General features: G+C 41.0%; 1 protein-coding gene across 1 annotated transcript in view; it reads left to right on the top strand.

The window, feature by feature from the left end:
- Positions 1-13,401, top strand: part of Ros1 (ROS proto-oncogene 1, receptor tyrosine kinase) — a 132,245-nt gene that overhangs the window by 105,000 nt on the left and 13,844 nt on the right. The window contains exons 36-41 of the mRNA XM_021204829.2: positions 1,311-1,446; positions 3,375-3,537; positions 6,562-6,626; positions 7,523-7,652; positions 12,472-12,569; positions 13,024-13,224. Coding sequence (XP_021060488.1) covers positions 1,311-1,446; positions 3,375-3,537; positions 6,562-6,626; positions 7,523-7,652; positions 12,472-12,569; positions 13,024-13,224 — 793 coding nt within the window. The remainder of the gene's footprint in view (positions 1-1,310; positions 1,447-3,374; positions 3,538-6,561; positions 6,627-7,522; positions 7,653-12,471; positions 12,570-13,023; positions 13,225-13,401) is intronic.

Below are 13,401 nucleotides of genomic sequence, written 5' to 3'. Positions count from 1 at the left end.
TTTTGCTGATTTTGATGCAGTATACAACACAAACAGGTAGTCTTACTGACATAATTGTATTTTAATCTTTATCAAAGAATTTTTTTTATCATTATAGAAAGAGAGCATGATGTAGAAAGGGGGGAATAAAAATCACTCATGGTTCTCCAAGTAGGCAGGGCCAATGCTGCTTCTTATTATAGAAGTTTTCTTCATATGTATATGAATATATATATATATATATATATATATATATATATATATATATTCTTTTGTACATATTTCTGTCTCTGCATTACAGTGAAAAAGTATCAGAGAATACTTTGAACAGGGCTGAGCTTTCATTTTGAGGAGGCCACCCAACTCTGGGAAAGCTAAACATTTCAAAGGAGTACATGTGTTTCATGTGTCTGCATATGAGCATGCGTGCTTATCTGTGTACATGTACCTACATGTGCATGTGAGTGTACACATGTGCATGGTCATGTGAGTATACATGTGTGTGTACATGTGTATGTATGTATGTATGTATGTATGTATGTATGTATGTATGTATGTGCAGAGGCCAGGGGTCAATGTCAAAAGTCTTTTTCTATCCCCATCCACTGTACTTTTTGAGACAGTCTGTCCCTGAGGTTGGAGCTCACTGATTTTCTAGGCTGGCTATCTAGCGGGACCCCGAGATCTGCCTGTCTGTGACCTCTGTCTCCAACAGTGGGGTTATAGATGTGTGCTACATACTCAGCGTTTAACTGGGTGCTAAGGATCCAATCTGGATCCTCATGCTTGTGCAATAAGTGCTTTGCTTGCTGAGCCATCTCCCCAGCTCTGACATACACATATCTGCCTTATATATCACATTGAAGATGGTTTACACTTGCTCTTAGCCAGAGGGCTGAGAAGAGAGAAAATGAAAACACTTTCAATGTACCCTTGCGTTGGAACCGTTCCTTCAGATCTACCGGAGTGTGATGGCAATGTCTGGATGCACGGGTTGGTTTCATTAATAATTATTTTGCAAGTTTTAAAACTTAGTTGGGTTCTAACTTACAGGTAATTTTAAGAAGTGCATTATAATGATATGTTTCGAAGTTTATTTGTAGTAGTAAGGAATATAGTTAATTCTATGATTAAGAGTATATGACTTGTGTGGCTACTGTATGGAATTTTACCCAGATTTAATTTAAAAATTTTTATTACAGGAATGTTTTAGAATCAAACTGGTATTCTGCCAACAGTGTTTAGACACACGTGTGTGCTTAAAACACACTTCCGTTTCTTAAGGGGAAGAAGCCATATTTTACTTAATAGATTGTCTGTTTTCTTTGTAGTCTGGCATAGAAGCTTGAAAAGTCACAAAGCTTCCAAGGAAGGCCTCTCGGTTCTCAACGACAACGACAAAGAGTTGGCTGAGCTTCGAGGTCTGGCGGCTGGAGTGGGACTGGCCAATGCCTGCTATGCAGTACAGTATGTGGCCCAGGCCATCTTCTTGGATCACATAGGCAGAGCGTGGGCCCAGTGACAAGGGGGTCCTCATATTCCCACATTTGCCAGGGATTTTCAGGTGTCATTGTCAGTAACATTTGCTTCTAGTCTCAGATGTGGCTTTGGACAAAATGGTGAACTCTGTGGTTATCCCATAAGAAAAATAGAGACAAATCCATTGTCTTCCATTGTTTCATTTTGATTCAAAAACCAACTTAAGAAGGATAAATTATTGTGAAAAGAATGAGTGGTAATGTAGTTAATTGAACTGGCAATAGAGACTGAGGAAGGAAAAGGCTGGCATGTATCTCACTATTCCATCATAGAAACTGATCACTCATAGTGTCTCTTTAAGAAAGATGAATTTGAAACTTTCATTATAATCAAGGAAAATAAGTATTTCTATGCATAAGATACTATGTAATACTTTCTGTAAAAAAGAATCCTATGGTCATAGGTCTTGCTTTCTGAAATCTACAAAACAGGATTTATTTATTTTTATTAATTATTTTATTTATTTGCATCTCAGATGCTGTCCCCCTCCTGATTCCCCTTTCAAACTTCTTCCCCAACCCTCCTTCCTTTTCTCCTCTGATTGGACACCTCCACCCCACAAAACAGAATTTAAAGTAGATATAGACATGAAACAGATCAGCTCTTCAGAGGTGGTTTTTTTTTTGTTATTGTTGTTATTTTTTAGAAAACACTGTATATCTGATATTTAAGTTTCTTTCTGGGCCTGGAGAGATGGTTCAGTAGTTAAAAGCATTGTCTGCCCTTCCAGAGGACCAGAGTTCAATTCCTGGTGCCTTTATGCCAGCTGATAACTGTCTGTAACTCTAGTTCCAGGGGACCAGACAACCTCACACAAGCATACATGCTGGTATAACACCAACCGATGCACATAAAATAAAAATAAATAAATAAATCACTTTTTAAAAAAGGATTCTTGCAAACCAAACCAAACCAAAACCAAAACCTCAACTCGTACTTAATTTAGATTGAGCACCAACACCACAGTCTTCCCAGGTGAAGGCCAGACTTTTGAAGGCTAGAGTGGTGGTGGTGGTGGCGGCGGAGCTGACTTTTTGGTCATAGTAAATCCTGTTTGGCATGAGAGCAGGTATGTGAGACAGATGAAGTGAATACTTCAGGGCCCAGCTGCTTCTGTTGCTATTTTCTTCATCTGCAGTAACTTTCACATGGATCTGCAACCTAGAGCAGTTTATAACTCCACGTTTTGAGAGGAGCAGCTGCAATAGAAGCCTTGGGGTCGCCTTCACCTTCCAGTTTCTACAGGAATGTCAGTGTCCAGGAAAGTGGCGTGCTCCGTGTAGAAGCTGATAGAGTAGGAAAGTGTTGGAGCACGGACTTCCTCACTACCCAATTAGAATGTGCAATGCCGCCAAGCCAAGCACTGAGATCTCGCGATCTCTTTCAAATACAAACATGCGAACTTTAGGCCCTTGGGGAGAACAAACATACTCTTTTTATTATTATTATTATTATTATTATTATTATTATTATATATTTTCTTCATTTACATTTCAAATGTTACCCCCTTTCCTAGTTTCCCCTCCGAAAATCCCCAATCCTCTCCCCCCTCCATTCTTCTCCTCCTGAGAAGGAGCCCCAATCCCCAGACCAACGGGCAGGTATCTGACTTCCAGCACTTAAAAAGGTAGAGAGGTTTCCACCCTGTGTCCTCCATTTCTTGCCTCACCCACCCCCCTCTCTACCCAGTACCCTCCCCAACCCACTCATTCAGGCATTCCCCTATACCGGGGCATAGAACCTTCACAGGACCAAGGGCCTCTCCTCGCACTGATGACCGACTAGGCCATCCTCTGCTACATATGCAGCTAGAGCCTTGAGTCCCTCCATGTGTTTTCTTTGATTGGTGGTTACAGTACTGTTCCAACCCAAGAAGAGATTGAAAATCTTCCTGCCTTCCCTCGGGAGAAGCTGAGCCTGCGTCTTTTGTTGGGAAGTGGAGCTTTTGGAGAAGTGTATGAAGGCACAGCTATAGACATCCTAGGCGTGGGGAGTGGAGAAATCAAAGTGGCAGTGAAGGTAATGTGGCTCTCCAGACCCCGTCACAGATATGACTATGTAAACATTCAGAGCTACTGGTTGAAAAGAAGTCTTCTAGCACAGTTAGCGAGATGCGTAGTATGTCTCACAACAGAATTTCCATCTACTTACTAATAATGAGAAAAATGAGAAAAGTTTAAGGTGATGAATATGCTAGTAACCTGGATTTGTCCATTACCCAATGGACATATAAATCATACAAATAGTTTGTCAACTAAAAATATAGGGTAAATCTGGGGCTGGCAAGTGGACTTACTGGTTCAGAGTGCTTGTTGCTCTTACGGAGGACTTGGGCATTGTTCCCAGAACCTACATGGTGGTTACAATTATCCATCTGTAACTTCTGGTCCAGGGGATCCCAACACCCTCTTCTGACCTCCAGTGGCACCAGGCACACATGAGGTACATATACATACAAGCAGACAATATGTACTCACACACACACACACACACACACACACAGAGAGAGAGAGAGAGAGAGAGAGAGAGAGAGAGAGAGAGAGAGAGAGAGAGAAAGAGAAATAAATGAACATTTAAAAAATAAGACAAAATACAAAGAAGAATATAGAAACCTGTCATCAGCTACAAAAGCTAAGTTTCCCACTATTTTTTCCCATTTCTTACCTAGGCTTTTGAAAGGAGAATATATTCAGGCTTTAGGTTTCTACTAGGGCTATTAATTAGGTAAGACCTGGCAGAGTTTTCTTTCTTATTGGGAACACTCTGAGAGGGAGCTCAATTTGTTGAATCCTTGCCTAGTCCTTTAAAAGCACCAGGTTTGAGTCCCAGCACTGCGTAAAACACGGTGTGCTATGCATGCCTGTATTCCCAACAATACAGAGGAAGAAGCAGGGGCAATAGAAGTTCATGGTCTTTTGTGGCTACATATAGATTCAGAGGCCAGCCTGAGCTGCATGAGATAGCATCTCAAAACAGCAGAAAGAATCTATTTCACATGAACTAGAACTGTACCATACACTCTTAAGGAACCAGGCTAGGACTTGGAATACTTTCTCAGACTCGCTAACCATGTGGTCTCTGTTGCAACTGGTGAATTCTGACCCAGGAGCTCAATCAACTTTAGTAAACAAATGAGTTTTTTCCACTAAGCTTTACTTAGAACCATTGAAATCTGAATTTCCTATTTCATGAGATAGTATGATAGTATTCTCTTTCTGATTTTCCCAACCCTTTAGAGCACAGAGGCTGGTCTCAGTCTCTGTGTTGTATGGACATAGTTGACAGAACATAGAGGCTGTTCACCCGCATACAGGCTGTGGTTGCCGTCAAACATTTGATGCATTTTTTTTTAGGGAAATACTATATAGTCTCTCATATTTTGGTATCATTTCCTTTTGATAGAGGGCTGAGCAATCTCATATAATTAAATATCATGGTCACTACTTAATAGCAATTTCTGCTTTGAGGATGGCCAATCTATGTTGGTAAAATTCTCTCCACTTCCAAATTATAGACTTGAAAATTCCTTTAACTTCCTCTGGTCTGAGCCCAGTAAGTACATATTTATTTTCTTATGTGCTGAGATGACTCCTGGCCAGCACTTGTGCCAAATGAGTGTTGCCATTTCTGAAATCCTTTTCCACTTTATTCTTGCTTGCTGCCTCATAAGGACAGGGTGAGTGCCAAGAATTAGGAAGGCATCATCTCCACATCAGGACCAGGGAGAGGAGGTAGGATGCTTTGTGTGTATTGTTCAGACGGGGAAAGTTTCCTATCAACCTCTCCACCACACCAGTTTCTCTCTTTTGTTTTGTTGCCTGGAACTGAAACTTGATGGCAAAGGGATTAGAGAACCAGCTCAGGATGACCTCCCGTGACTTATGACAGAGAGATTGGAGACTTTAGAATAGATTCTCACAATTAAGTTATATTTATTGGCTAGTAACAGGAAACTTTCCTCCAAAAAAAGTAGAAAGAACTAGGGAGTGATTTCAACTAAGGTGGGAAAGTAGATACCGAGAAGAAAATCTGAAAATATGCTGACCCATTGATGCCCAAATTAGTGTGTCTTTAATTTTTTTCTATAGTTCTATATATGGAGAGAGGGTTCAACCATTAAGAGCACTGGCTACTCTTCTAGGAGATGTGGTTTTGATGATCAGAACTCATATGGCAGATCACAACTATTTGTCGTATAGGCACTGTGCATTTGTGCTGTATCAACATACCTATAGGCCAGGGCCATACGCATAAAATAAATAGTTAATATAGTAATTAAAGATCCCACAAAATAAGAAACATTCATTTTTCAGAGGGACCGTACAGTATTGTTATTCAACCCCTTCTCTAGTTCACTGAGATAGTTTTGATTAAACAGTAGCAAGAATGGTAGTTTTAGAAACCACATACATTATCACAAGGTGAGCACAGATCATATGTGCATGCGATATCCGTTACCTAGTTCTAGATGTTCGAGTAGATATTGCAAAACAAAAGCAAAGCAGAAGAAAACTAAAACAACTACAAAAAACAACAAAGAAATTGAAACAAGCAACAACAACAACAACAACAACAACAACAAAAGTAAAACAAAACCTTGTGTCTTAGTCAGGGTTTCTATTCCTGCACAAACATCATAACCAAGAAGCAAGTTGGGGAGGAAAGGGTTTATTCTGCTTACATTTCCATACTGCTGTGATCAACAGAATGCAGGACTGGAACTCAAGCAGGAGCTGATGCAGAAGCCATGGAGGGATGTTCTTTACTGGCTTGCTTCCCCTGGCTTGCTCAGCTTGCTTTCTTATAGAATCCAAGACTACCAGCCCAGAGATGGTCCCACCCACAAGAGGCCTCTCCCCCTTGATCACTAATTGAGGAAATGCCACAGCTGGATCTCATGGAGGCATTTCCCCCACTAAAGCGCCTTTCTCTGTGATAACTCCAGCTGTGTCAAGTTGACACAAAGCTAGCCAGTACACCTTGACTCCACTAAGCAACTGGGCTCCCAGTTCTGACTTCTGGCTTTGCCTCCATTTCTCACAGACCTTGAAGAAAGGTTCAACAGACCAGGAGAAGATTGAGTTCCTGAAGGAGGCGCACCTGATGAGGTATGGCATAGCTCATGCAGTGATTTTTCTCTGACAAGTACGGATACAAAGATTTCCTTTCTCTTTGCATTTTTAACACTGCAAGTGACCCAGGAACAGTCAGATCGTCCTGAAAATAAATGTGAACAAAAAACTTTAAAAGGAAAGACATCTGTAGCATTAAACATCCCACAGAAGCCAGTCTTCAGAGCCTGGGTAGGCAATTCTCAGGCAAATGGTCCTCCCATCTCTCATCTTCAATTAAATAAATTCTGAAGCTCTTTTGATTTTACAGTGTGCCAATTCTTAATGAGGTCAAGCAGACCCAGGAAGAATGTTCTTTTATTTGTTCTGATATTAGCAAGAATATGTCTTGCCTAGAACTGGTCAACAAGGTTCCAGCAGGCGGCAGTCATGAGAGCTACTCAAGGACATCTTAAGGAAAAGCAGCAGGCAGAGGCTCCTGGGAAGTCAAGCTGGGTCCTCTAGTTAGACTGGGCCTTACTCACTCTGGTGTCTTCACAACCCAGAGGCCCAAACCTGAGGATCTGAGTTGTTTCCCTGAAAGGGAAAGGACATTTGACAAAATTGTGATGACACAGACATGCTTTCACCTATCTCTTGAAGAAGGTTATTAGTCAAAATTGCTTTCTTTCCCCATCATAAAACCCATATGGCAGAAAAACAGTATTTCTTTTTAAACCCATTCTACTCTACTCAGATGCACTGGCCACTAGGGGTTGCCATGTTCCCTCCTTAAGGCCAGTGCACGGGACCTAGGCAAGTCTTTTCTTCTTAAAAATCAGTGAGGGCTTTGAAAGGATGCTCTGGGTAAAGAACTGCTCTGTTCCATGAAGACCCCAGCTGGGACCACTATCACTGCCATGTCATCTGCCTTGTGTCTTTTCACCTTCCAGCAAGTTTAATCACCCCAACATTCTGAAGCAGCTGGGAGTCTGTCTGTTGAGTGAACCCCAGTACATTATTCTGGAACTGATGGAAGGGGGAGACCTTCTAAGCTATCTGCGCAAAGCTCGGGGGACAACGGTAGGTAGGCGGTGGCGTCTGCAGTGTTGGCTTCCTAAAGCAAATTGCTAGAACTTCCAGTTGCTTTTTCTTCAAGTTCAATGCACAGTAGTTTTAGCTGGTGGGAGACACTTTGAAGGCGGCTATAGAAAGAAAGTGCACGTTTTCTTCATGTTATATGAGGCTGCTTAGAACCCTGAGCTAATACCGGAGTCTGGTTTTAGTACTTAATGAGAAAACAAATCTCTTACAAACAGAAGGGCACCCCAGCCTCAGCACAGGAACTATGTGGAATTTCTCTGTCTATCCCCCAAACTTATTTCCAATCTTAAAGTCTACTAGCCTTTGCCTTTGAATGGAGCTGCTGACTTTGATCTCGCTGGGGTCAGGGATAGCTTGCCATCTTCAGGATGACAGAGCTATTTAGATTTTCCTTTTGCTTATTTTGCACCTCTTATTTAAACTAGATTTTTTTCTCATATTGAATATCCTGATTACAGTTTCCCGTCCCTCTATGCCCCCCCAGTCCTTCCCTTACTATCCTCCCCCAGATCCACTGCATTTATGTCTCTCATTAGAGAACAAACAGGCTTCTAAGGGCATATAATATAATATAATAAGATAAAACAACAACTATCAGGTTAGAACTAGACAAAACAGACAGAAGGAACCATCCCTACCCCACACCCCCCAATGGCACGAGAATCATTCAGAGACCCACATTCAGGAATCCCATTTAAAAAAAATTCTATATGCAAATGATCTGAGGTGTTAAAAGTGATAAAAATGTATAGATAAAATAAAAATGAAGATAAAATAGAATAAAAGCCCTGAGAAGACAGCATGAGACAAGGAACCTCCAAAGATGTGTATGACCTCAGTAGAGGTTGGCAGTCTTCTGTCGCCCATTTTTCTCTCAGCCACTTACTGTTAGTCTATTTCCCCAGTGAGAAAACTTTCATTTTCTTTTTTTCTTAGGATTTATTTATTATTACATGTAAGTACTCTGTAGCTGTCTTCAGACATACCAGAAGAGGGCATCAGATCTCATGATGGATGGTTGTGAGCCATCATGTGGTTGCTGGGATTTGAACTCAGGGACCATCGGAAGAGTGGTCAGTGCTCTTACCCACTGAGCCATCTCTCCAGCCCGAAAACTTCCATTTCCAAGCAGTTATTAAGTGGAGATAGCATCTGGGTTAGGGATAGAGGCTTATGTCTACTTCCCCTTCCAACTCTAGGGTCTACATCTGATGCAGACCCATGCAGGCCCTGTGCATGCTGCCGTGGCCGCTGTGACTTCATGTGTGCATCAGCCCTGTTGGTTTGTAGGTCTTGTTTCTTGGTGTCCCCCAACAGCATCTAAAACTTACTTTGGGTGAAGCAAAACTCTTGACTTTATGCATCCTCTCTCATTCCATCTACCCAGTGTCCCGTTTGCTCCCCTCCCGCAGACATCCACCCCTACAACCTCTGCTCTTCAGGTCTCCCTCAGTGATTCCAGGTCATCCATCCTGTTCCCAGTGCTTGGCACTGTGGATCCAGGAACTACTCTGTCATGCTGGATGAAACCAGGACATGACCTTCCTGCAGGATCCTACTTTATACCTTGGATGAGAAGACAAGAGGCAAAGCTATAGATTGGAAACACTCATTTTCTTTTTTAAGCACTGTACGGCTAAGCAGAATATGTAGTAAGGTGAATAATGTAAAAACCAGGAGGTTGTGCACAATCTCATACACACTTCCAAGCCAGGAGATGTCTCTTGGTATTTGCCTGTTTTCTCCAATGCTCTGCCTATGCTCGTACCCAGTGACTTTTCATTTTGAAGGGAAATCTATGCACTTTCTAAAATGGAAGAAACTTTAACACAGACTTCCTCACACACCTGCCTCACCGTTCCTACCATCACACACAGGAGGGATTTTTCCCTTGTTATCCAATGGTTACTGGACTTTCCCACTTAACAGTACATTCATTTACATTTATATGAGGTTTCATCATTACACACAGCGGAGCAAGCCACGTATTATAATTTGAGGGCTTTATTTCATTTTCCTCATCTATGGGCTAGTTTATAAGCACTGTCTGATGTTTCCCTCGTCATTTGCTCTCCGATGGAATTGCAACTTGGAATGATAACTCAGCACTTCGGTTTATTTCTTCAACACTTCCTCCATATAGCCAGCGCTGGTGCTTGCTCCAGGATAGCCATAGCTTGCTATCCTAGGACTTATCGTACTCTCATTATGGAAGACAAGATGCTGTTGGGTGCTGGGTCCCATATGACAATACCACACACGTGCCATCCTTCGGTGCTTATTCACTTGTGACTGGTCATCTCCATACAGGAGTTCCCAGAAGCACTGTGCTAGAATCGGCAGCATCGATAACTTTCTTGTCCCTGATGTTTTGCTGGGATGGCAGCACAAATATTAACAGCAGTGAGGCCCAGAAATGGTTGCTTAGTTTTTCACTTTGGGACAGTCAGCCCTCTTACCCACGAACTGAAGGATTGAATCAAAGACTTCTTAATTTTATTTTATTTTTTATTTTATTTTTTTTTAAGTATTGGTGTTTTAGGATCATGCTGAGATGAAAAACATGAAGTAATTATGTAAAAGTAAACATGATGTTTTCCAAATGCAGTCGAATTTACCAGCTTCTCTTTGGGTTGTAATGGTAGAACAGCGGAGATTGTGACTTTTACTCTAAAGGAACTTTTCGCATGGCATTTTATTAAAAAATAGCATATGGAAAATTTAAAAGTCCTTGCAGGTAGGCCATAGTTATACATTGTCTGTGTATTTCTATGACATTCATGTAAGGGAGGGAACAGAAAAAGCAATTAGCATGAAATACATTTGCTGGACCATGGAGGAAGGAGTGTAATTTCCAGTTTGGGAAAGCTGAGGTGGCTATACATCTGCTACCTGGAAAACTTAATATGTTTTAGAGAAAACCAAAGCAGGAGATGTAAGAGTAACAAACACTTCCTCATTGAATGATTAACATTTGCAGGCATAGACCTTCATTAAGCTTTAATATGACTAGAGAGTTCAGCAAGATACAAGTGGCAGGTGATGGCAGCATCTAATGTTAAGGGGGCCAAAGATAGGGTGGGGGGGTACTTCAACAGGTTATAAGGGTTAAGAGACATGGTTAGGGATTCAGGCAGGCAGCATCTTGAAAATTGTATTAGAAGGGTGCTCATACCCAGCATGAAATTTAAGAGTCATAAAGTGTTTATGAGTAAAGTGGGGTTTGCTCATAGGGTTCTGTTCACACAATAGCTAGTCAACCAGTCAGGTTATCTGACAGGATTCAGCCATAGGCTGTGACATAAGTGTATCACGGACCCAATTTAGAAGGGGTATTATTAAGTGCTTGCTATATATAAGCTATGTTACAAATCTCATTTTCAATCTTGAAAGGTCAGTTGTACTAAATTCATTATATATATATATATATATATATATATATAAGAAAATTGCCTTATTAATTTAAGCAAATTCAAGGAATTAGTAGTAGAACTTTATTTCGAATCTACAGATATAGTATTCATATATTTTCTTCTTGAGCTTTTGTAATCCAACTAAAGGCTCCTTTAGAACGGCAGGATATAGTTGGTGAATCAGCCATGGGCAGAGAAGAGTCTTGGGGCTGAGGCAGTATTCTGTCCTAGAATATGAAGATGACCTCCGATTTGGTGACATAAGCAAAGCAGTGGTGCAGCACTTGGCAGCACCTTTGCATGAGTAACTGAAGGACTGTAAGAGTGTGTGAGGTTGGGAGTCATGTGAGATGCTCAGTGAGGGATGTGGGCAACATCAAGAATAAGCGTCTTTTCTAGTGAGGAAAGAATAGGTTGGAGAAAAGAGGAGGGTTAAAAAAACAGAGCAGATGTAAGGAAGGGCAAATAGTTGGAAAAACTGAAGTGCAGCTTCTGAGAGGAGAAGCAAAGGGGAAATTAATGGGCATAGAGAGTCTCTCGCAGCCTGGGGCTGCATTGAGCCTGTGCCCAACATCTGATAATCGGCTCTACAGGAAGTGAGGCACAACCAGGGAGCTAATGAAAAGACAAGAGGCTGGACACATGGGAAGTCTTTGGATGCATCAGATTAGGGATGATAACGGCCTGGCCAAGGTAATTGCAGGGATATGGAAAGGCTCAATGTATGACTGTGGCCTCCAGGCAGCAACTTTGAATTTTCTCCATGTGTTACTAATAAAAATTTGATTGGCTTTTGTTTTCCACTAGAATTCCTTGCAATGAGTTTAAGCTTCTCTATATTTGTGATGGCTCTTATAGATAAAAAAAAATCTAGAAAGATAAAATTACTAACAATTTATATGGGGGGAGGGTCTTATGAAGAACAATTTTACTGTACTGACTAAAAAAGTCAAAAGGGATTAAACCAATCATTAATTTGGCCAGCATGGGTTATTAATTTTAAGTTTATTGATAATTCTATAAGATCAGACACCATTTATTTATTAAGTACTTATTGTATGTTAGCAATATTATAAGCCTTATTTTAAATCTTGAAAAGTCTGTTGTACTAGACCCATTTTACATACAAGTAAAGTGATTAATTAATAGGAAAACTCACCTATTGATGGCAGAACTAGATTTCAAATTTACAAATATAGCTTGCTGCCAGGTATGTTTGTATGTTTTTCTCCTGAGTTCTCGTAACCATGAAACGTTTCTTTAGCACATCATCTACTAGTGTACATACTCATATATGTATATGTATTCATTTATATTCATACATATGTGCATGGACTTTATGCCAGTCAAAAAAGTACATATAATGTTTCCTTTATCTCTTATAGTTTCATGGTCCTTCACTCACCTTGCTTGACCTTGTAGAGCTGTGCGTAGATATTTCAAAAGGCTGCGTCTACTTGGAGCAGATGCACTTCATTCACAGGTACTATGAGATTTAGATACAAGGTTATTGGGTAGTCACGTGACAACCATGTATAGTTTGGGAATCCCACACTAGAGAGCTAAACGCATTCATTCCTCCAAAGTGCCAGTATTATAGTAAAGAGTCTCTGGACTCGTTACTTTTCTCATTGCTGTGAGAAAATCAATGTCCAACAAAAGTAGCTTAAGGAAGAGAGGGAAGGAACCGTCCATCATGGTGTGGGAGTCATGGCATCTGGAGTGTGTGGTGGCTGGTCACATCGAGTCTGTACTTGGGAAGTGGAGGGGAATGAATGTTGGCCCTTACATGACTTGCTCTTTTTTTACTTAATCTTGGACCGTACCCTATAGCTGTCCACAATTAGAATGGGTTTCTTCCCCCCTTCCAGACCTTCTAGCCTTGTATGATCTCTGGAATATTTGTTTATCATTATCAAATGTAACTTCTATTTTAGGGATCTGGCAGCTCGGAATTGCCTTGTATCAGTGAAAGACTACACCAGTCCTCGGGTAGTCAAGATTGGTGACTTTGGATTGGCAAGGGAAATCTATAAAAATGATTATTATAGAAAGAGAGGGGAAGGCCTGCTTCCTGTTCGGTGGATGGCTCCTGAAAACTTGATGGACGGAATCTTCACTTCTCAGTCTGATGTATGGTGAGCTAAGTAGGACACAGAAAAACAGGGGTAAAACCTGTTAAATATCAGGATATCTATCTAGTTTTGTTCTTGTTTTTAAATTGTATTTATTTAGTCCCTCTCTTCCCCCCCCTCTCCCCCCTCTCTCTTCTCTCTCTCTCTCTCTCTCTCTCTCTCTCTCTCTCTCTCTCTCTC

The sequence above is a fragment of the Mus pahari genome, chromosome 9 (assembly GCF_900095145.1).
Source record: "Mus pahari chromosome 9, PAHARI_EIJ_v1.1, whole genome shotgun sequence".
Classification (NCBI taxonomy): Eukaryota; Metazoa; Chordata; class Mammalia; order Rodentia; family Muridae; genus Mus; species Mus pahari.
Note: the sequence above shows the minus strand (reverse complement) of the source record. Positions and strands in the feature narration are given on the sequence as shown.